The sequence below is a fragment of the Cylas formicarius genome, unplaced genomic scaffold, assembly GCF_029955315.1.
Source record: "Cylas formicarius isolate icCylForm1 unplaced genomic scaffold, icCylForm1.1 PGA_scaffold_12__32_contigs__length_19106922, whole genome shotgun sequence".
Lineage (NCBI taxonomy): Eukaryota > Metazoa > Arthropoda > Insecta > Coleoptera > Brentidae > Cylas > Cylas formicarius.
The window spans coordinates 11,692,882-11,717,041 of NW_026844225.1; the positions used below are offsets into that span (position 1 = coordinate 11,692,882).

General features: G+C 31.7%; 3 protein-coding genes across 4 annotated transcripts in view; all 3 read left to right on the plus strand.

The window, feature by feature from the left end:
- The first annotated feature begins 5,903 nt into the window (after positions 1-5,903).
- LOC132695744 (transcription initiation factor IIA subunit 1-like) lies at positions 5,904-15,780 on the plus strand. Of its 2 annotated transcripts, none has more exons than XM_060660198.1 (4): positions 5,904-6,262; positions 9,654-9,834; positions 13,116-13,355; positions 14,087-15,780. In XM_060660198.1, exons 1-4 carry the CDS (start codon positions 6,233-6,235, stop codon positions 14,350-14,352), a joined length of 717 nt encoding a protein of 238 aa, XP_060516181.1. In that variant the 5' UTR covers positions 5,904-6,232; the 3' UTR covers positions 14,353-15,780. The 2 variants fall into 2 exon arrangements, with proteins under 2 accessions (XP_060516181.1, XP_060516182.1); XM_060660199.1 differs by having other exon boundaries at positions 14,344-15,780.
- Positions 15,781-16,956: 1,176 nt separating this feature from the next.
- Positions 16,957-20,689, plus strand: LOC132695715 (EH domain-containing protein 1). The gene is made up of 2 exons (XM_060660153.1): positions 16,957-18,439; positions 20,004-20,689. The coding sequence occupies exons 1-2, from the start codon at positions 17,041-17,043 to the stop codon at positions 20,201-20,203; spliced, it is 1,599 nt and encodes a 532-aa protein (XP_060516136.1). The 5' UTR covers positions 16,957-17,040; the 3' UTR covers positions 20,204-20,689.
- A 2,220-nt stretch (positions 20,690-22,909) lies between these two features.
- LOC132695713 (dual specificity protein phosphatase 10-like) overlaps positions 22,910-24,160 on the plus strand; it is a 28,514-nt gene continuing 27,263 nt past the window's right edge. The window contains exon 1 of the mRNA XM_060660151.1: positions 22,910-23,203. The gene's annotated coding sequence lies outside the window, so the exon portion shown is untranslated. The remainder of the gene's footprint in view (positions 23,204-24,160) is intronic.

Sequence of the window (24,160 nt, forward strand, 5' to 3'; positions counted from 1 at the left end):
GTTTTCAATGGCACTGAGAGGAAACCTTACGAATTCGTAAGGTTCGATATAAAATAAGTGATAATAAAACGCTTCGCAATTGATTCTAAAATTTTGCACGTTTAAGTATTTGTTTCGAAAAATATTCGCAGATATTGGAAAAAATCTACATATTTTCTTGGTGAATTGACTTGACTCAGTGACTCAGTACAATTGGCGTCGTATTGTTGCATTCCGATCATACGGAAATGTGGACAAAATGAATAGAATCAGTGAATTATCGCAAATTTTCCCAGAATGCATTGATGTTAAGCGAACGTTGAAGCACTGAATGCTATTTTTCAGCAAATTAACATAAATTAATGTTCATTAATTTTTACTAAATTAAAATAAAAGCTTTTGGAGCTATTTTGGGGCAACACTTTATGGCAATAAATCGTAACCAAGATAATTAAATTATTGCGTTTGAATAAAATTCAACCAAATTATATATGTTCTTTTATATTCAGAGTAATTCATTGGTAAGTTAATATACAGAGTTTACTTGGGAGGTTCCAAATTACCAACATTTAATGGACCAGCCAGCAGACTGTTCTTTCAGTGTTTTAATGATTGTTTCTGAAATCCTAACGTAAAGAATTTTATATTCTTATGTGTTTGAAATTTCACCGTATCAAGTTTCGTAATAAACAACTTCCCATATATAAATTTGTTTTGAGATATAGAAAAAATTGCAAAAAATAAGGCAATTAAATTAATTGAAATCTACAATTTGAACCCTCTTTTTTTAAGCAGAAATTAAATATCACACGAAACTATCAACTTGAATCAAAGTGCTTTTATATTCAGTAAAAATTTTAAACAGAAAATAATCCAGAGAAATACCCATCCCTTTTTTCATTGCAAAAAGTTTCTGGGCTAATAAACCACCAAGTAAACTGCCAATTCCGAAAACTTTTATTATACCATAATATCAAGATTTAATTTATTTGTCCTATTTTACAGTTTTACCTTAAAAGGAATTTTCAAAATGTTGATATGCAGAGTATTGTTTTCAGTTCTGCAAAACATGGCTATCTTGAGCGTTCCAAAACAGCTTGTATATTCAGGTAAAGCATGTACACTCACCAATGAACTTCTCCGATCCTGTCGAAAAAGCCTGCGAATTTGTGCCATGAAAAATCATAATTAACGTATTAATGGTAGTTAACAATTGCCAACTTGCACCAAACAATACCAATTGTTAAGAACTAATCTATAATTCTAGCAGAGGCAACTGGTGAGTCTGTAGATGAATTACGTCATCGCTTGGACAGCATGAAGAAGCTAATGGCTGATAGAAAAAGGGGATTAAATCTGGAACCGCCAAGGAGAAACGGAAGTCCAGGGATAATCGATGGGAGCTTTTTAAGCGTTGTATTTGGAGTTGCTTTGGTTGTCATTTTATCGGTTAGTGTTTACGCGTTCTATAATCTGTATCAAGCGATTTTAAAGAAAATGCCTCGAACTCACGAAGAACTGTAAATGATTGGAGATAGGTTGAAATAATGCGAAAATACGTTAATAAATAAGTATGTAATTATATAGGGTGACTTTGTATGAAATTTATACTTGAAATAATAATATCTTTATGAATGTTTTATTTTATTATCAACTCTAATTAAATGTGATCGTTATGCACCAAACCAACTGAGAAGTTTAAAACGTTGCTCAGATATGGTTAAAGTAAGTGTTCTATACAGTGTCTAATTAATTTTACAAATGAAAAATTAAATACTAGAATTAAAATAAATTAAAAATATAAAATATGAAAATTCCACGTAATCTATAAAAATAAAAAATCCTGTAAATTATAAATTACGTAGTTAATAATTAAGAAAAATGGTGCATCATCGTAATACACATGAAAGTTCCATCTACCTATTGTAGAGTTCAGTTGTGAATTTGATAACGAACAATGAAATGGTGGGGCTGGGAGGCTATTTATCCACCAAAAGCTCACCTGAATTCATAAAGTGGTAATAGTGTCGAGCGCTTTAGAAATCCAGATTCGTCAAAATGGAAGAATGCAGTAAATTGATTTGGGACAAAGAAAAAAAAACAGTGTTTAGCAAAAATCTGGTAAGTACTTAATTGTTTTGATTAGTTCAATTTTTAGATATAAAATGTTTTAAAAGTATTGCATTATTTTGAGGATTTTTCTACCGTACTACTTTTTTTTTGTAAAATAAAAGGATTGGTGTACTGCAGCTGAAAGAAGCTTTTTTTTTAATTAACATATTTTCTTAAAAATTATCGTAATGTTAATATATCATATTCTTTGATGTTGGTTGATAAGAGTTGTAACACTCACGTTAAAACAAACAAACAAAATTATTTTTTAAAAATTCCTCCTTAGGGTACAGTTTTCTGATCGATAAAATAATGCAGAACGCTTCTTGGTCATATCAGTTACTAGCATTTTTTTAGTAAGGGAACTAAATAATTTATTCAATTTGAAGAAATTTAGGATCATTTAAAAGAATTTTATGCTACAACAATAAATCATTTTGAGGGTGCTCAGTATTTTTTCTTTAGTGAGCAGATTCTAGAAGTTCTTCTAGAAGAAAATGAACATAACATTAAAGAGACTTGATTTATTTTCAAGTTATTTTCCAAGCACCCTTATTTTTTTTTAAATATAGAAAAAAATAAAAAAATACCTTTTACAAAAGAAGAAGAACATATTGAACAACTTTCGTACCTTAACAAAAAAAGCCTCTCGGGCCATGAAGGAGCGCTGAGAATTTTATGTAAAAATGTTTAGTATTTTTGTATACTTAATTCGTTAACAAATTTAAGGTTGTTTTTTAACTGTTTATTCGAAATGACCCTGCTATTCTTGTAATATCAAAAAAGAAAATTATGACACTCAATTTTAAATTGTTTCAATCATGTTTCATTTTTTTTGTCCCAAACAAATAAAAAATAAATAATGCGATGGAAACGCCGATAAATGGTGGTGACCTGGCTACGGGAACAGAGATACAGCTTTTTTTAAGTCACTGTCCATTTTTTTCAAATTTGCGTGTTCAATATGTTCTACTGTTGTTTATTAACAGCTTAAAAAACGGTTATTTTTGAAGGTTTTTTCGGCATAACTTTTTGTTTATTAACTGATTCACTCAAATCATAGCTCATTTTTTAAAATTTCTAATAAGCAATTCATTACTACCATTGTCCTCAAATCAACCATCGAATCTGATACCAGATGGCTATTTCTATGAAAATCACCTCGATTAGACTATAATTCGGCTATTCCAAATTACTATTTCAAAAAAATGAAATTTTTATTAATTAAGGCGGAATATTTTAAGACTTTTGTCTAGAATATGGATTTTCCAACAGGTTTCTTGGATATCAATTGGTATGGGCGTATTATTAGCATTCTTCTTTGTTGGAATTATGTACCAAGGTATCAACGACGTAAGAACCGATTATCGAAAACACAACCAGCTCATGCAACAAAAGATGCATCGTAATCTCACCAACACCACAACAGGAGTCCAATCAATCGACCACAAAATGGTTACGACACCCGAAAACACCAACGCCAAGGGCGAGGAAAACCTTGAGGGAAATGTTCGCAAGAGATCGTCAAAAAGCGTGAAAAAAGATTTAGATGACAAAGAATACTTCTTGCCACACGATAGTAGCGAGACGTCCTATGAAATACAATCAAATCTATACGATCGATTTCGGAATGAATTACCTGAAACTGCGACGGACAGAACTGCAATTGCAGAAATGCAACCAAAAAAGAAACTTGCTCAACGATTTTGGTATATGCAAAGAACTATTTAAAGGAACATTTAGAAAATTACTTGTTTGGTGACGTAGTTACAGAGAAACTACAGCAAAAATTTTAAAAAATGATTTTTAAAAAGTTGCAGAGAAAAAAATGGTTTTAACAATTTATATGAACTTTTTACCTTAGGGTCTACTAAAAGTTTACCAATTGCTAAATAATGATAAGAAAGGGATGCTCCATAAAAAAAACAATAATATATGGATATAGTACATATATTTTGGCAAAAATTTTCGATATTTTTAATCGGGACAACCCGAGTATTAGTTATTACCAACCTATTTTTCGCGAGCACAGAATTATGTCTCTGCCGTGACTGAACTTTTACTATACTTTGTTAGAAATCACTTAAGGATTTGTGGTCTTAAAATTCCTAAATTCAGATTAACCAAATGTAAGAAAAAGTATCCGGGCTTTAAGTTTTCCAGATGAAATAAAAAAATGTAATTAAAAAAAAAACACAGTCTGAATGAATATTTAGCGTCCGATTTTAATATGTAACAAATGTAGTAATCTGAATATATTAATGATAGTTCTTTTTTGCTATGTTCTGTATTTTTTATTTGATATTTTTTTGCTATTTATATACTTTTTTGACTTACTGCAATGTACTTGTACAATTCTCTTCAAAACATGATTTCTGACAATACTCGCTAAAGCTCTAGATTTTTAAAAAAATCCATTCCAAAAAATAACATGTTCTAGTTTAGTTTGGTTGTATGTGACTTTTTGTTGGCGTTTTTTTGAATTCAATAAAAAGTTTTTTATCAAGGTTGGTTCTTTTTTCGGAGTGAATTTGAGGGCGGGAAATTTTAAATAGCGATTTACGATTAATTTTTTTGCTCTTTTAGTTTCCGATGGACTTGATAAAATCTAATGAAAGTAAATAAATAATGAAACCAAGTTACTTGAGTATAAATCGCCAAGCCAACGTAATCGCCATGAATGTCAGCTCTATGTCGATTTTTACGAGGGAACGTCCGTTCAGCAATATTATATTAATGGTAATTTGAATTTTAATAGCTCTTAATAGCCAGCTACGCAATTGCTAAACAGCCCCCAGAAGCATATGGAGTGTTCTAGATTCATTTAGCTCTGTAATGAAAACAATATATTTCGGGTGGAGGTCTCTGGAAGATTTTCAAAATGCTGAAGAATATCTAGCTGCATATTGTCATCCAAAACCGTTCGGCTCCTACTTTTTTGCACTAAAACACTGCCATTTGTTCGAGGTATATTTTGGCAAATATTTTTTCCTGGCAATCGCCTGTAGGGAAATTTGACTCTATTTTGTCTGAGAGGAAGAGCCGGACTTTTTTTATTGGCGATGTAACATTCCAATAGGTCAACTTTTTCGTATACATTAACAAAATAGACTCAACAAAAATGTAACTTATCAAGTAAATGGAAAATAGTCGAAATCCGAAAAAATACGTTTAAAACATTATAATTTTTGTTTTCCATTTAAGGACGTTATTTACAATATTCTTGAATTATGAATGTAAAAGAATTTTTGGAAAATAATTGCCAGTTAAGCCAAAACGGTAAGTCAGAGACCCGTACTATGTTATATAATTGAAATTGCTATTAAATTGGCTATTCGAAAATCCAATAATATACAAGGTGTCTCATTAAAGAAAATTGAGAGAAGTATCATTTTGCGAAACGTGGCAGCACCGCGTATTTAAAGAAAATATTTTAAATTTCATCATTGCCTAAGCATAATAAGCAACCCAACAATGATGGTTTAAACATAACCCGAATTCTGAACATGATCGCTAATAAATTCGAAACGGTGCGTCGCAGACTCATACTCATATATATTGTTCAATTCGTCTTTGAAAGAACTTTGAAAAATGTAACTTTGTTTTACCACCCTGTATATAAAAAAGTATAAACATAAAGGCCATTTTAATAGAAACGACTTTTGTATTTATTTATTTTTTGTAACCCCCGTAGGTTCCGTGATAAGGTGTAGGCCCCTCTTAACCGGACCACCCTGTACGCTACTAAAAGCGGTGCCGCGCGGTTTCAAAGCAAACGGTATTCAATTGACCCGATCTCCGGCCACGTGAATACGTACCGTTTTATATATTTTTAGTTTATAGTGACACCGAATAAGTTTTTCAAAAAATAAAATAAACCGAACGCACGATTTTCATTCGTAAGCGTAAGTGGTCAATTGGGTAAATCGCTAAACGACTATAGAAGTACTTAATTTAAAAAGACAACCTGCGGAACGTCATTACCGTTAGCGTTTTACCGCAGACCTGTACGACCATAGTGGTGGAACAAGCTGCAGAGTGTGTTGTGTTATTGTCGGTTATCCCGTCTGCACGTCTGCAAAGAATTTTGAATGGAAAATTCACGGAGAAAGTAAAAGCCGACAAAAGAAACGACGAAGAAATGACGAACTCTCTCTGCAAATCGTCTGTCGTAAGTAGTTTTATTAAATACGAATACAATTTATAGACGAATATGTTTAACAATGACGCACATGACCTTCCGCTGAGTTAATGCCGTATTTTCTTTCTCAACTCTTGGTGGTACTCGATCGTTGTCGATATTAGCGCGTAAAATAACTAATCAGCAAAAATATATCGCCAGATAGTAAATAATCAGTGCTGAATCTAAACACTATTAGCTAGTGCTCGCTCGGGAAATGTATAGCGGCGGCAAGTTTCGTGGGTCAGCAAAAAAATTGCATTATCAATAATGCTTCAAAATCGATTTTTCCCATTATCAGATTTTTGCACTTCAAATAATGACGTGCAGTTTACCTTAAAATCGGAACTAATTCTAAAACACGATTTTCAGCAACCTGGAATAGCTGGAAAAGTTAGTTTTTTTATTATATTAACACTCCTCTAAAGTAGAACACGATTAAACATTTTCCGAATTTTGTTGTTGTTAAATTCATGAAACTTTGTGTTCTTATCAATTAGAGGCCTTTTAAACAAAATAACATATTTTTTAATTAAATACCATATCCGTCCTCGTATTCTGTTACTTTCTGCAGGAACCCATCGTACGCAGGTTGATAGTATCACCTAAAAGTTTATTTTGGATTATTTTCAATTTCGTTCCATATATTAAAGGAGATTTTCAAAATCACGTGTGTATGAGTTGTTTTTGAAATTTTAAAATCCTGCCATTCGTACTCTGTATTTCGCTTTCTTTAAGCCGATGAGCGTGACTAAGTGGACAGGCTACCAAATTTATGTTTTTTTATACTTGGTGACCCCAACTTTCCAGGTCAAGAAAAAATTGTCAAATGAATAAAATATCCTCTATCTTGGTAATTAATACAAATACAATTTTTGAAATTTTTACACGCATTAAGATGAAATAAATATAGATACTCCCATTATAAAAGCTAAACGTACTTAAATCATACCTGGTGGAGGATGAAAGACACTTTAATTACATTCAATAAATCACTTTTGAAATTTATTATTTATACATGAGCCATTATTATTCCTTATTATCGGTATCCCTTAGCGACACACAATTTTTCTTATTATATATTATTAATGATTTTCATTATTCATTCATTGAAACAAAATGTTAATTAGGGATACCTAGAAAAAGAGAGATAACGAATCGGTGTAGATATTGGTCAAGCCAATTTTTATCAAAAAAGGAAATACGACTTTGAACATATATATCGTGGTAACCATCTTTCTTGAATGGTTTCTACACGTAAAAGATAAGGTTCTCATTTTCATTTACAAGTTCTATTTAGGTCGACAACAGTACCTTTATATTTTACTCCATGCAATCGGAAATAATAGACCAATAAAACCGATTAGTCTTTTCTTGATAAAATCAACTTAAAATTTAATCCACCTGCAATTTTTTTCCCTTCTGGTATATTATATATTTTGAATTTAAATTAAAAAAAAATAGAGTACACAGAGGCACAGTTTGCCCAAGGCCTATTCCGTTTTTCGTCAGCAAATCACATCTTTTTTAGTCCCTTAGCAACACAATTTTTTGATATTAATGGATGGATTTGTGCAGTTTTAACATAAATTAAATTGAAATTTAAATGTTAGTGGATCGATTTGCCAAGTTTTATTCCCAATAATTGAAATAATAGGCAACCCCCGTACTTATAAATCCTAGAATAAGTAAAATTTTTAACAGTTGACCAAAAATTCTTTTGTTTTTAAATTCGGCAGTCATGGACGGTGACAATTTTACATGTAGATATATCTAGATTACTTCTTTTTTTTAATTGGATTATTTTTTTAGGAGTTTGTATAATTCGTATTTTCATAAACGTATATCTAGAGTAATGCAAACACAATACACATATTTTCCTAATTTGTAGGGAGTAATATTAACAGTGTTATCTAAAAAGAAATAATTTTATTCGCATTGTCGCTGTTTGTTTATATTTACTGAAAGGTTGGAACAAATTATCACATTATTTATGTAGAAGGAATGCTAATGGTTCAGCGAAGTTTTGCGATTATTAGGAATTTAAGCCACAAATTTAGCAGGACGATGCTACAAATCAATCAGAATGTAATATCAATTTTATTCTATAAAAAATGTGGAAATCTTAGCTCTTATGCTGCACATGTACAGCTTAATGTCTTCTATCAATCATCACCATGAAGCTTAAACAGTTGTAAGAAAGCAATATGAAAAACTGAATATTAAAATAAAATAGAAAATCTAAAAATAAATGATTTAAAATTAACTTCTCCCTTTTGGGTTTATTTAGCACAAAATTAAATGAAATATATTAAAATACGTATTTTTCAATTTCTTATTTGAATATCTAAGCCTAAGAAATCAAAACAGATTTATTACTTTATTTTGAAAACCTTAAGTAATTTTTTAGTTCTTATTTTACTTTATTAATTAACACTACGATTTATTTACATCTCCTCACTCACTAACTCTCTCAGCATACACGTAAAGTTGGACCAAATAATTTCTAATATTTTTTCTTATTAAAATTAAAATTGTATATGAATTAAAATTTTTAAAAATTAAGTGGGTACCAGCTATTTCCCGTGTTTAGTGATTAAACTAAATGAAGAAAAAGAACAATTTATATCAAAACTAAATAAGTCAATGGTATAACTTTTAATTTACTTATTCCAACTTTGTTTTTGTTAAATAATGAGCTAATTGTAAAATAGCCAACGGAAGGAATCCTTGGAAATTTTGGAATATTTCAGTTTTTCATATAATTATTATGCTTTCGCGTATTTATCAGCAGAGGCTTAGGAACTATACGTATTCTAATTATTTTGAACTTATTACAAATTTCATGACATTCATTAGTATGTATTTAATTTCTCATAAATTTTTGAATGAAAATTGAGATTGAATATTCATATTTCCTTTTTTGATATTTTTGAAGACCGCTTTAATTTTTTACTGTTTGTATTTATAACAATATAACCTCAAAACGCCGGGAAAATGATTTACGCGCATTTTACGTCTTGCTTGTGGTTATACAACACAAATAACACTGCTTTTTTTAAATAATAATCGAAAACAAATGTCGGATTTAAAAAGTTTTTGTTGATATTAGTTTGAAATAATAGTCAAAACCAATTTAAAAAATCGTTACATTCCTAAAGCAAAGAGTACAGCCACATTTGACATCGAAAAAATGCACTATTGTAACTAACCGAATTCCAGTTCCCGCTTTTTTGTTATTGGTTGATTGCACCACCTCCCCAAAATGAACGAAGGAACGTGCGATAAGTTTCCGCGAGAACCGTTAGCAACTTGAATCGATCCTCAAATCGATCGCCGCGCTCTATCTGTTTAGTTTTGTGCAAATTGCTCTCCGTTGCAGTTGAAGACCTATCAAGAAGTCATATCCGATGTTATAACACACATCAGGGAGCAATTTATCGAGGATGGTGTGGACGAAACTGTGATACAAGAGTTGAAAAGTTTATGGGAAACGAAACTGGCTGCTACAAAAGCGGCGACTCAACTTTCGCAGGAGACCGCTGACGTAGAGAAAAATATCGGTGAGTTGTGATTATTTTCCTTCCAATCTTTTTCATTAAAAAAAACTATGTAGCACGACCGATCTGATATTATCTTATTAGGCAACTGCACAACTTGATATTAACCATCCACTATAAACATAACTATAACTATCGTCAACAAACACACGACTTAAGCTGTTTCAACGAAATTTTAATATTTTCGGGGTGCTCACTACCAGTGACTTCTATCTAACCTGATTTATATAAATTAGAAGATACCGATATATGCCTACTGAAATGATTAATATTTGACGATCCAACAATATATATTTTTAAATAGTTGGGAAAAAATATTTTCTAACGTTTTTTAAAAAATTATTGTAGTAGGTTTTTAGGTGTGTTATTAAAAAAAGCAAAAAATACACGCGTATTTAGGTGTATATGTGCGTTAAACCACTGTAATTTATTTATTGGGAACGCGAAAATTTTTAAATTTTCTTTTTATATTTTTGGCACATCTAAATCAATAGGTAAAGAACATGAAACAACTGATTTATGTTTCGTTATTACATGGGAATAGGTTATTATACAGTGTGAATCGAAAAAATGGGTTGACCCGTTAATGACAGAATATTCGGACGGCATACTAGCAGTATGCCTTTCAAACGTATTGCGTTTAATTTGCCCTTTACTTTGCATAATTTTTTCTATCTTGTTAATTTTTGATAGCAGTGGTAGTTTTTAACCTATTTTTATTATAAAAATGAAGTAACAAACAAATAAATAAATATCAGTAATACATAATTAATATATTCTTGTATGCCTGGCAAGTTTCACAGAAATCCGAAACTTGTTTCTAATCCATGTACTAGTACAATGAGTTGTATAGACTAATCTTACATATATATTCCCAATATGCTTTAACTGAACTTTAATAAAAGTGTAACATTTCTCATAATTTTTTCTAAAATCGGAGTCGTCCGTTTTAGATGATTTTGAATGTTCATATTCATCTACGGAATCAATCTTTGATATTTTCTGGTTTACTTTTTTACTATTGCAAACAAAAAATTTACAATAATATGACCTCAAAATGCAGAGAAAATGTATTACTCGCATTGCTAACAATTTGCTAGGATATTATCCTTAAAGTGCTAGGACAGTTGCCAAAACTTCTAGGAAAATTTGGGAGTACAATCCTTTTTTTTAAATTATGTCATGGGTGGAATATTATAGGTTGAACGTTCACAATAATAATAATATTCATGCAAGATATTGTGATTAAAAAGGAAGAAAATTTTTGATTTTGGGTTTAAATTCAATGAAAGTAGGCCTATTTTTTATACATAGAAGCCTATTTTACACATTGGTTATTGTTCGTTATTACTGCAAAACTGCCGAAGCTGGAACGATAAAATTCAATACCTGGGAATTATTGAAAAATGCTAACAACAGTGTTGTCAGATTTACAACTGTTACTAAAAAAGAATTTTGGAGGTTTCTGAACATTGCAAAGTTTAGAAGTGGGGGAAAGTTTATCAGAATTATCAATATCATCGCGAAATCTGACAACACTGCTGTTAGCATTTTTAATTCGGCATTGAATTTTATGTTTCCGGCTACTTTTTACTAATTCGATATTTTAAGACAATTAGAAATGAATCCCGATTACTAGCTCTCCCTCTAAATTAAATTTACCTCACAAGATCGATACCAGATGCATTGTATGAGTTTAGATCCAGTTCACTGTTCATCGATTTTTATTTATGTAGTAAATGAATACCAAAATATAACATAATAATTATTTTTTTAAAACTGTTATGTGCTTTAGATTTTCCTTTTTTTTAATCAGACAGCATCAAAATATTACAAATGTGCAGAAAAATAATACGTCTTTTTACAAGCCAAGGGGGGTCAACCTGCATTCGTCAAAAAAACCAAATAAAATATTTGAATAAAAAAAATTTGAAAACACATTAAAATTGTTAACATTAACTACGAGCTTGAATACATAACCTATAAAACCCAAAATTTTCTATTACACCAAAAAACATATATATTTTTTTTTAGTCTATATTGGAAAAAAAATGCGAAAATATGGTTTATATTTACAATTTTCGAACAAGCCGTACCAACACAAATATGTTTCATCCCAAGTGAATTCCCGACATATGAAGTTAGTTTTCGGCATTTGAACAAACATCAAGCAGATAGACAAAGACAGAATTCACTTTACAAAACAAGGCACACAAGTAGACGATGTCAAAGATACTGAAAATTGAACTATCAGATTCTGTTTGTAATATAATTTCTTTAATTTAGCAAAGAACCTTTCGATTTTACTGGAAGTAGTGTTGCTTTGTCCTAGATAAAGTTCTTCGGTTTAAGCGACACTATTATACTTCGACCAGAATTATAGTGCTTTTACAACCGACCCCGTGATTAACTTTCTATGTCACTTGTTTTTATTGCTGCTCCTACTTTCCCTTCTGAATTTCTTATAAAATTGTAAACGTTCAAAACAATCCGTTTTTTTATTTGCTGAGGTAGTTCGTCTTCTAAATTATCATTAGGTTCGACTACCATCTCCACTTCGTCTTCAAATTCTGCGTTATTTTGCATATCTTCTTCTAACAGGGGAACATCTGCTTCATTCCACAATCTCCACATTTTAAAGTGTTGAAAAACAGGAACCTTCAAAAAATATTTAATTGCCGCGAATAGAATCTATAGTCTTAAAAAACACTGTTCTTGTTTAGAAATCGAAGAACTATGTAGACACAAAAATTCAAGAATAGACAAATGTTGTTAATCGACAGACACACAAGACAAACATGATTATTTTCAAAATTACCTGTAAGATAAATAGAGTACAGGTACTTACCTTTACTCTTCGAACTATCCAGTGAAAATAGCCTCGCAGGGCAAAGCTCCAGAATCAGGTACATAAATACGTACTTACTTAAGAACGACGCATATCACCTGATGTTAAAATAAACGCTTCAACTTATTCGAAATACATCGCATTTACGTTTCAAATAAAAATGTCAAGTTTCAACAAATATTCGTTACGGTCCATCTCATTGAAGACCTACTTAATGCAGAATAAACATCTGTTGGGATGAGTTTTACCACGGTCCTGCGAAAGATCTACGGTTAAGGAACTGTAAAATACTTAAAACGCCAAACTAATAAATGCACTATAATTTTGGTCGTACAATAATAATAATGTTAGCGGTGTTCTATTTCAAACGCATATCACATCTCCAAACCAAACAACAGTAATCACTAGGTGCTGAAAATTATTTTTTTTCTCAAAGGTGCTAGTTCGAATGCTGCAAAATTGCAGCAGCAGCAACAACAGCAGAACTACATCAGCCAAATCCATCAACAACAAAGTCGCCAAAAGCAAATCAAGCAAACCAACACTCAGTTACCTCAGGCGATCGCATTTCCTGAGTGGCGACGCGTACCAGTACAGCTAACCATACCCTCAGCGCCTGGATCGAACGAGGATTCAAGGATTTTGGCTATTGAGGTGCCTGAAGTGTTCTTGCAAGGTAAAAATATTGGTATTTATTAGATAAGATTGCTTGTTGGTGTTGGTGGTCGGTGGTTGGTTGGTGGTTATCTTGGTAACGGTCGCTTTGGCATGGAAATTATTTATCCGAAAAATTTCTGTGCCTGATATTGCATTCTTGTCTACTAAAAAATATTTAAGTATGACCCATCAGATGGTGTAGCTTAATTGTGCTGATAGCCTTCGTGAAATGTGAATTGTAAATTGTGATTCAGTACGAAAATGTTTATTTTATTTTGTTATTATTATAAAAAATCAAGATGTTATCAAACTTTAAAAATATTAGTTTCATATTGAAGACACTTTCAAATTCCGTTTTTTTTTGTAATATTTAGCCTGGGTAATGAAAAATATTAGTTCCACGAAACACAACATAAAATAACATAGAAGCTATATATTATATTAACGATTCTTAAAAATAATTTTAATTAATTCGTGTTTTTCTATAAAAGCATTTATTTATATAAAAACATTTTCAGAAAATACTTGCAGTAGTGTTATTAATTTTATAATTAAATCATGACGATTGCTTCCAGTCAGTATCAGAAAAGTTGAGAAATGTTTTTCCCTTTTTATATGATTCCTATATCCGCAAATAAGAACAGTCTAACATTTTTAATGCTTCTATATTAAATTGGAATGGTAGCTAATAAAACTATACCCCGCAACATGAAGGACAGTTAATTCAAATATAATATTTATTTTCCTCAGGTCATCACTTAAAGTCGATCTTAACAGGGCCGATAATAAGTGCCACTATGAATTTACCAATACCAGCAGCAACTGCGTACTTACAAGATGAAGTCAACAATGCGTTTCTCAAACACCAACAATCAACAAGCGTTATTAATATTAACATGGGTGTCAATCCTTCTATAATACAAACCGACGGTGCTTTAAGTCCATCGTCGTCCTGGAACGACGATGACGATGATGTTTCCATTATTAAACGGTGTATATCTTTTAAGGAATCCTAAAATGGCGCAGCGACAAAAAATAAAACAGAAAAAACCTCCTGAAGATGCTGACAGTGCGTCAATCGAAACTGCCGTCACAAAACCCTCCCAAGCTGAGCCAACACTCGCTGTGCCTAGTGTAGCGAGCACATCGGATAGCACCCCTAGTGACCTAAATGAAGTGACAGAAGCGACAGAATGTGACGATCAACAAATTACTCACTATGAACAAGTTATTAACCCGGAATCCTTACCGAGACCATCAATAAATCCGGATAAAATGTTTGCTAGTGCAAGATATTTTCACGACCTTCCGCTTAAACCAAAAAGCAGATGGCCTTTTTAAAAAAAAAATTAAATGACAAATTAAACATTCTGCTTTCAGTTCCAGGCCTAAGAAATTCTCAAAATCAGTCAAGGTCAGCAATTTTTATTAGGAACTTGAATCTACCAATTAATTTTAAACATTAACAAAACAATATTTTGTTAATATTATATTTAACGTTTTAAATTAGCTTTTATGCCTTGATATGGCTGTGTTTAAATACATTGTAGATTTTTTTGTATTTTTCAGGGTTAGTTTAAAAGTGCTGTATTATTAAATGTGTGCCAAATAAAAAATTCTTTTATATTATTATATCCGTGTGTATTTCTCCTTTTTCCCACCAGTTGAATGAGGAATATTATATTCCGGGTAACAAAGTTAATATAGTTTTTTTGTTCATTGTTTTTTTAATCAACATTCCATCCGCTCAATAATGAAAGTATTTCCGGACCAAGAATATTTTCGGTTTATTTATTTATTTATTAATTTACCCACAGTATTTACATGAAACCAAATAAAAGGCAACAAGTACAATATCATCACAGCGCCAAAACTTCCCGGCCTGAATATGAGAGAAACAAAGTAGTGCCATAAAAATGATTTACAAGCTTGAATATATTTTCTAGAATTAGTAATATTTTATTATTAAGGATGACGTTTCTTTTGTTTAAAAATAATTTTGAGAATACATTTCTGTATGATATTGAGCTTATAAAAGAAACAAGAATCCCGTACCTAATTAGTGATTAAACAAACGCTTTATAGACAATCACAAGTTTTTTATTTAAAAATTCTCTTAGAAGATAAAATTTGTGTATGAATTTACCAATTTTATTCCTTAAATAATCAATATGTGATCCCCCTTTGAGATGCTTATCTATCATAATACCCAGTTATTTTAAACAAGAAACTTCCTCTATATCATAACCATTCAAACAAACACTTATTCAGACCTACTTGCTGCTGTTAGAGAAAAGGCTATTTATTTTGTTTTAGTTATTTTCAATGTTAGTTTGTTATCACCACTGAAAACAAGAACAGTGTCTTCTGCGTATGACGCTTGGCAATAAAGGGTTTATATATGTAATATAAAGTATAAGTCCTCAGACCTTACCTTGCGGGACACCAATTTTTATTTTGAACTTGTTACTTGTGTAGCCATTTACTTTCACAATCTGATACCTATCTGCTAGAAAATTATTTACTCATTTTAAGACTATTCCTCTGATACCATAATGATCTAATACTTCAATAAGCTTTGCGTGAGGAACCGTATCAAATGCTTTTGCCAGATCAATAAAGGAGGCCATACACTTGCTACCTAAATTTAAGTTTTTAACAATAGTTGATACTAGGGTGAACATGGCATCACCAGTATTCCGCCCTTCCAGAAAACCAGATTGATTGGGAGAAATTATCGATTTAGTATTTAAAAAATTCATAAATCTGTCCTTGAGACGCTTTTCAAAAATCTTAACTAAATTACTAATCAAACTGATAGGTTTATCATTATTCTTAAATGTCTATTCTCTAGAACAGTTGTTTGAATAAACCTTAGCGGCATATTCAAATAATATTACAAAGAATGAATGTGTTAATTTCTGGATATCCGAAATTAGTAAATAGCAAAACCGTAGGCAAGTAGAAAATTCGAAAGCTTCTAATTATGCTCCGCGCCATCTATGTAAGTAAATTTTACATTTTTTAATATAGGGTCCTGTTCGCTTCCCGCGTTACACGTGGAGTGCAAATCTAGGCTACAGTAATCGAAGACACACTCAAGCTTGCTTATTTTAGTACAGCAATTCACCATGAATTCAGAAAACTTCTTTTTTTTTTATTTGTATGTATCACAGGCCAAAACAGATGTCAGGACAGAGTAGTATTCGATCGATATTTGCTCTCTTCCTGGTCTCTTATAAACTCATTTGAGCTAGGACAAACTAGTTTGGATTGAAACATATCTATGTATAATTGTCATCAACTTGAAATAATGATTAAACCATTTGAATTATTCCTAAACGTAAATATTTCTAACGTCTGATAATTTTTGCTAGTGGATAGAGAGAGATAACTTGATTTAAATCCAAGTTAATGTCTTGCCTGAACTATCAAACTGGCAAATTGTAATAACAGAACTTTTAATAAATATGTAACAAAAAGTTATCCTAAGCGATCATCTGTCATAAAATTGATGTTGAGCGAATGTATTCTCCAATCTATTGTTTTTAGTGGTCTGTGCCCCGCTTAAAGTCCACGTCAAACCCACTCCTCCCACTTAAATAAATGTCAGTTGTCAGTTCGCGTTTAGTTACAATATTACGGTCGTTGTAATAAGTTTGTGTGGTTAGTAAGCTCGTAACGAGTGCAAAAAAAAAGTGAAAATGTTCAGCTGGTTGACAAGAGACAATAACAAACAAGAGATCTACAACAGTGTAGTCGAAGGCCTTAAGGACAAATACAGACATAAACTTCTCCCATTAGAAGAACATTATCAGTTCCATGATTTCCACAGCCCAAAGCTGGAAGATTCCGACTTCGATGCTAAGCCTATGATTTTACTCGTTGGTCAATACTCTACAGGTAAAACAACTTTTATAAAATACCTATTAGAAAGAGAATTTCCTGGAATTCGTATTGGTCCAGAGCCCACAACTGATAGATTTATAGCGGTTATGTATGATGAAAAAGAGGGAATTATACCAGGAAATGCTTTGGTAGTAGATCCGAAAAGACAATTCAGACCTCTTTCGAAATTTGGAAATGCTTTCTTGAACCGTCTTCAATGTTCTTTAGTAAATTCACCTGTTTTGCAAAATATTTCAATAGTTGATACTCCAGGAATTCTATCTGGAGAGAAACAGAGAGTAGATAGGGGGTATGATTTCACTGGCGTGCTTGAATGGTTTGCTGAGAGAGTGGATAGGATAATATTGCTCTTTGATGCTCATAAACTGGATATTTCTGATGAATTTAGACGCTCAATAGAAGCTTTAAGAGGGCATGATGACAAAATTCGAATTGTATTAAATAAGGCTGATATGGTAGACCATCAACAGTTGATGCGTGTTTATGGCGCCCTTATGTGGTCTTTGGGTAAAGTTCTTCAAACTCCTGAAGTAGCTAGAGTATACATTGGTTCATTTTGGGACCAACCCTTGAGGTACGATGTTAACAGGAGACTTTTTGAAGATGAAGAGCAAGATCTCTTCAGAGACTTACAGTCTTTACCTAGAAACGCTGCGTTAAGAAAGTTGAATGATTTAATAAAAAGGGCAAGACTTGCCAAAGTTCATGCGTATATTATCTCTGAACTTCGCAAAGAAATGCCTTCAGTTTTTGGCAAAGATTCTAAGAAAAAGGACTTAATAAAAAATTTAGGAAATATATACGAAAAACTACAAAGGGAGCATCAGATTTCACCTGGTGATTTCCCCGATATCAAAAAATTACAGGAAGGCCTAGCAAGTTGTGATTTTAGCAAATTTAATCCCCTAAAACCCAAGTTGTTGGATATTGTTGATCGCATGTTGGCAGAAGATATTTCTAAGCTAATGGCAATGATTCCACTGGAAGAAGTAACAGCGAATCATACAGATGGTCACATACAGGGTGGTGCATTTAATAATGTTGAAGACACGGCATCTCCATTTGGCTATAAGCGCGGAGAAGGGATAGATGCTGGTGCTGGAGAACATGACTGGATAGTTAATAGAGACAAACCACGCTATGATGAAATTTTCAATCAGTTAAATCCTGTTGACGGCAAAGTTACAGGGATGGGTAAGCTATATAATTTCAATTAACCAATTTTTGTTTCAATTATTGCATTTTTATAAATTTGTCTGTCATTATATTAAACAAAGCTGAGTAAATGATCTCTTATAAAATATAGATATGTTAATGAATTTTTATCAGCCACATGTTTAAATTCGCGACCATCGTATTAAGGGATTAAATAGGTAATCTAAAAATAATACTGGCGTTACACAACATTCAATTCATATATCATTTAATTTTGTGTTCTGCCTCAAAAAAGCAATATATGGTAGCAGACTGCGGTATATTCGGTGGTACTAATGTAAAACAATTTTGAATAATGGATGCATTTCATTGACAGTGGTTGTTAACGTGAATTAATTTTGTATGACTTCAATTAAAATTTCAAGAAAAAAGCATTATGTTTAGCTAAGTGACCTTTATCCGGCTTTTTAAGAGTTGAAATATTAGTTGACTTAAGGTTTTGGAAGGCACAACATATGTATTTGTTAAAACATTTCGTGTGTAACTTTATATTCCCGAAATTACTTTGTTTTAACGACTTAAGAATAATTTGTTAGTTTACTTCGTCGCGACATACATAGCGTTTATCTGATATGTAAACTGTGCCATTTTCAATGAGTTTATTTAAGAACTGGCTTTTGCACATGTGCATGCAATAAAATATTACACATAATATTTGTTTAGTATCAAATGGTTGATAAGTTCATATTTAAACAAATATAAAAACGAGAAGTTATCCCTATTTTTAAAACTGCACTAATTTCAGAGTTATTCTCTATTTCCTCTCTAATGTGATTACATAATTTACATACGAAAACAGCAATTTCTGCATTTGTTACGGGACATCATTGTTAAATAACCATTGTCCGTTTCATTTGTAGTCATTACAAGTAGGTGCTGCCATACACGAATTATTCAGTATCAATTGGTGCATTAAACACAGTGAGATAAAGAACTTGATTTGAAAATAATTTTTCGAAATAAGGTCGGTAATAAATTAAAGTCTGCTTCCTTGTTTTTTAGCCGTTTTGAATTCCCCAGCCTCTTTGCTAGGATTCTGGAGCCAAAGAAAAAAATTTTGGTCCTTAAGAAAATGTAAGCTAAAACAATACAATGCCGCCCGGGTTTTTTGCTTACTGTATTTTTGACAATGGGTTTAATTATGTCCTAGCTGGTACCAGTTGCTTATCTGCGTGTATAGTTTTTGTTTGCGTTGCAAAAAAATCTAAACTTGACAATAAAATCACATTGATGTAATGTCATAAATTAACCCAGATTTTTATTCATCCGACCTTGACCAGTGTTTTGGGTAGCAATTTCGTTTTGCTCATCAAGGAAGCAGATTGTATTTTTACCATCATTCTGTAAGACATGGGTCGTTGTTTTAAATGTTCCATCGCAAATAAAGCTTTTACGTGGGTTGTAGCGCAATAGAACACTGCTACCATCACAAATAAAAATATAATGCGAAAGTATAATCGGATATTTTTTAAAATCATTGGTGGAAGATATATGCAAATTTAATTATTTTTAAGTTTCTAAAACGAATTTAAATTTATTTTAGCGGCCAAATCGGAAATGGTCAAGTCCAAACTGCCAAATTCAGTTTTGAGCAAAGTATGGAAATTGGCAGATGTGGATCAAGATGGGATGTTGGATCAAGAAGAATTTGCTTTGGCAATGCATTTGATCAATATCAAGATAGACGGTAACGACTTGCCGCCGCAGTTGCCGCCACATTTAGTACCGCCATCAAAGCGTTGACTTAACATTTAACATCAGTATATATTTATTATCATTCACAAGTGCTATTTCCATTCATTTTCATATTGCGTTTTGTGTCCAATTCCAAATAATATGTTTAAGGTCAGTAAAAATCATAACGAATTTAACCACGAATTTTCATCTTACTAAATAAATTTTAATGATTTTTTAATTGAATTCCCATATGTAAACAATGTGATAAAAGTGCACTATGTATATTTGTATTATAACATTGTAGATAAATATATTTACTTGATTGGCTACCAAATAGTTTTCCAATCGAACAATGCCTTCATTTAGTTAAATTGTACTTTTATTAAAGTATTTTTGTATATTGCGCAGTTTAGAGAATTGTTATGACGCACTTGTAGAAAATGCTAGTATAATTCCGCCAATATTCTCTGTATTCCTATTGTTTCAGTGTATTGTTATTACTGTTAATGGATTTTTTTAGAGTTTTCTTATTTAAATAAAGTTATTTGTTTTTTCCAACACCCTGTTTTATTTAGTTTGTATTTTTAATATTCCAAAATGACGTTGATGATTATTGAGATTATTGACATATCACTGCCCTGGAAATGTTAAGCAAACAAAGATTAAATTTTGGCAGTGCTATTGGTAAAGTCATTTCTGGAAAAAACGCACATTGCGTAACGAATCTGAATCATCTGATAAGAAACAAACATTACAAGTTTGCAATGCGATTGCGATAGAATCAACCTTGAATTGATTAATAAAAGTGAGACTAAAAATTTACAGACCAAACTCCAAATCCCAGTTTGAAAACATTAATTCCCTTTTTTTATTCTTATACTTGGATTAAATTTCACCTGAAAACCACTATTAATTTTTTGTTCATGAACTACATAAATGTATTTGTAATAAATACTGCATTAGCAATTTTTTTTGAAAATGTCTTTATTTCTGTATCCTACAGACTTCAAATGATTTTTTTATAACTATAAAATGCTTAATGTCGCAGTTTCTTTATCTTATTTACTTTTATTATAAAAATTAGAACCTTCTTAGATCATAAAAAACGCTAACAGAATTTTTATCCAAAAAATCGCAGCGGGCATGATTAAAATTTACTGGAGGTTTTCAGGTCAAATTTAAATACATCGTATATTTATTTCGCTATTAAAAATTGTTTACATTTGCAGTAATTGGAACCGTAAAAATTAATCAGCAAATATTTAGAACACTTCCTTTTACCACCGAATATTTAGTCACATTAACGAGAGAGCAATTAATATTCGCTGAAAATGTTCAAGTTTTTGTTCATTAAGTTTTAACCAACTCTGAGTACTTTCTTTAGTTTTAAAATATTTTTTTCATGTTATAGAAGTTGTTGAATGTTTTAGTTGCCTGGCGCATCCGCCATCATTAAACTAAAAGAAGTGTTACTGCCAAGTGATACAAATATTAATAAAAAAAATTCTCAGATGAGGTAGATTTTTTAGCCTATCAATAAAACGCAACAATTCAGGATTAACAGTCCCAATTTCATAGATCAAATATCCAATTTCCATTTTAAGAAGTCTTATGAATATCTATAGCCATCCAATCATTTTTCCAAGTTGATATGTTGCAAAAGAATATATCTCCCTTGTTCAGCACTCTTTTCGAAAATGATTTAATAGATGTTACATAAATTCAGTAGGCAAATATTTAAAAATATTTTCAGTTATACAGGATGATTCAATACAAAAATTATTGTTTTCATTGAAACACCCTAAATATTTTTCCGTTTTACCATTCCTCCAAGAAATATTTATATTACACCTTGAGTGTTTTTATGCATATATTTTTATTTTTGTATTATTTTTTTGTTATTATTTTTATATATATCGATGGCTCACTAAAAGTCTTTTTGTAAATGATTGATAAACACGACTATTACTTTACTATACTTGATCGATTGATGTAAATTTTACAGAACATGTTTAAAGAATTAAAAAATCGAATTAACTTTAGGATAAAGGCTGAAGGAAGTGGACTAACTCCAAAGACAAAGGTGTATAGATATTTGATTAGGTATCATTCACGAATTGCATTACACCCTCTACCGACGATTAACACCGCTGCAATCTTCTGAGGTCAATTCAGTGACCCATCCACCATGTATGTACAGAACAAAAAGTAGATATCAATACATCTTCATGCAGTGCCATCTATACTCCGATAGCAATACTTCAACGCCGGATGGGAATAGAAATGCAGACCTTGTGTCATAAATTGGATAAGAGATGGGGCAGCGCATGTGTGTTAAACGCATCGACCAAACAAGTATTTGATAATCCGAAAAACGTAGGAACAAACACAAAATGGTTTTCAAACACTAAAGGAAACGTTTAAACCAAACGATCACGATATTTGTATGAGCTTTGCAGCATATTGTATGTCAAAAACACTGAAGTTTATTCTTATGAGGCTGATAAGGTCAAAAACCATCATGGGCATGTCCAAAATACAAAAAAACGTTTTGGACATAAGACCAAGAGCCGAATAATTTTGGTAATGAATCATAACTTTTTAGCATATGTGTTTATGGGGACAATCGGTGGGATTAGTCATCGAGCCACAATTTCTTGAGTGAACGGACCTGCGCATAACCTTTATATAACCTCCCGAATCAGCCAATGACGGTCGAGAATAGGATGCAGGCATGAAATGAATGGTTTTCTGTTTGGATGACTCATTTTCATTCCCTCGTAGCGAGCTATCCGCATGCCAATCGCATTTGAGGATTTCTTTTCGTGAATATGCTGTCTTGAAAAAGTACGAACCTGTTTCAATAATAAATAACATATGTGAACAATACAGTGGCAATTTTTTTAAAATGGTAATTTGTTTGTTTTGCGCTGTCGTGCCGGTGTAACTTTTGCTTGTGCCCTTTAATATCGTCGTTTTTGAAAAGTTTGAAAATTCACCTGATGTCTTCTTGGAGTGTCGTCAGTTTGGAGAGTTTCAACACTTAAATCATATCCACAAGACTCGGTAAGAATCTCTTATTGCTTTTAATCCACGTGCTTGTTTACATTATTTAGGGTAATATAAATGCCTTCATATTTACTATGCTTATCTAATTTGTACCCGATTTAAATTTTAACTTTTTCTTTCCTGGGATTATTTTTGGTTTGACTTAGCACAAAAATATATTGGTTTCCACATAAATATATAGCGCATACTCACACTAGAGAGTAGCAGCTGATCAAGTGTTTGTTGATAAAAAAAACACACTCTGTTATCTGTTATTTGAAAATAAGCTGTATTCCGAGAACAACACCAAACCTGTAGTGGTTCTACAGCTTTGGGCATCCCTTGATTATTTTTTGCGTGATTTTGTTTTATCAGCATTCTTATCGTATTCACGTACAATAAAGTAATCATTTCTATTTTTGTACCCCTTTATTTGTGAACAACATCTTATTAATTTAATAAATAGGAATATCGAATTTGAGTAAAACCAAATCAGTCGCCGCGATTGCTTGCCGCCAATTGACCATTTTGTTGCGTATTAATAAAACATTTGATGACATCAAACACACAGCGTTTAATAAACAAATTAATACTTGCGACAGCAAAAATTGTTTTGTGAATGATACAATGGAGCGTGACTTTATGTTGCTCAACATTCTTATATTTGTAAAAATATAATATCAATCGATTGCTGTCTTATTAGAAGTTCATTATTTGTGTAGAAGGTACTCTGTATGTATGCTGGTGGCTTACGATACATACACAAGTTGTCTTGTCTGGTAGTAACGACAGAATTGTAGCAGCGTAGAAAAAAAATATTATCAAAGGTGACGTATCAAGGTATTCTTACACCTGTTTGGTTTTGCGTTTAAATAGAAGGTATACTTACATATTTATACATTTGCGTGTGGGCAACCGACCTACTAATTATCATGATCTGATTCTTACAATTCTAATCGTTGCTATTTGGTGTTC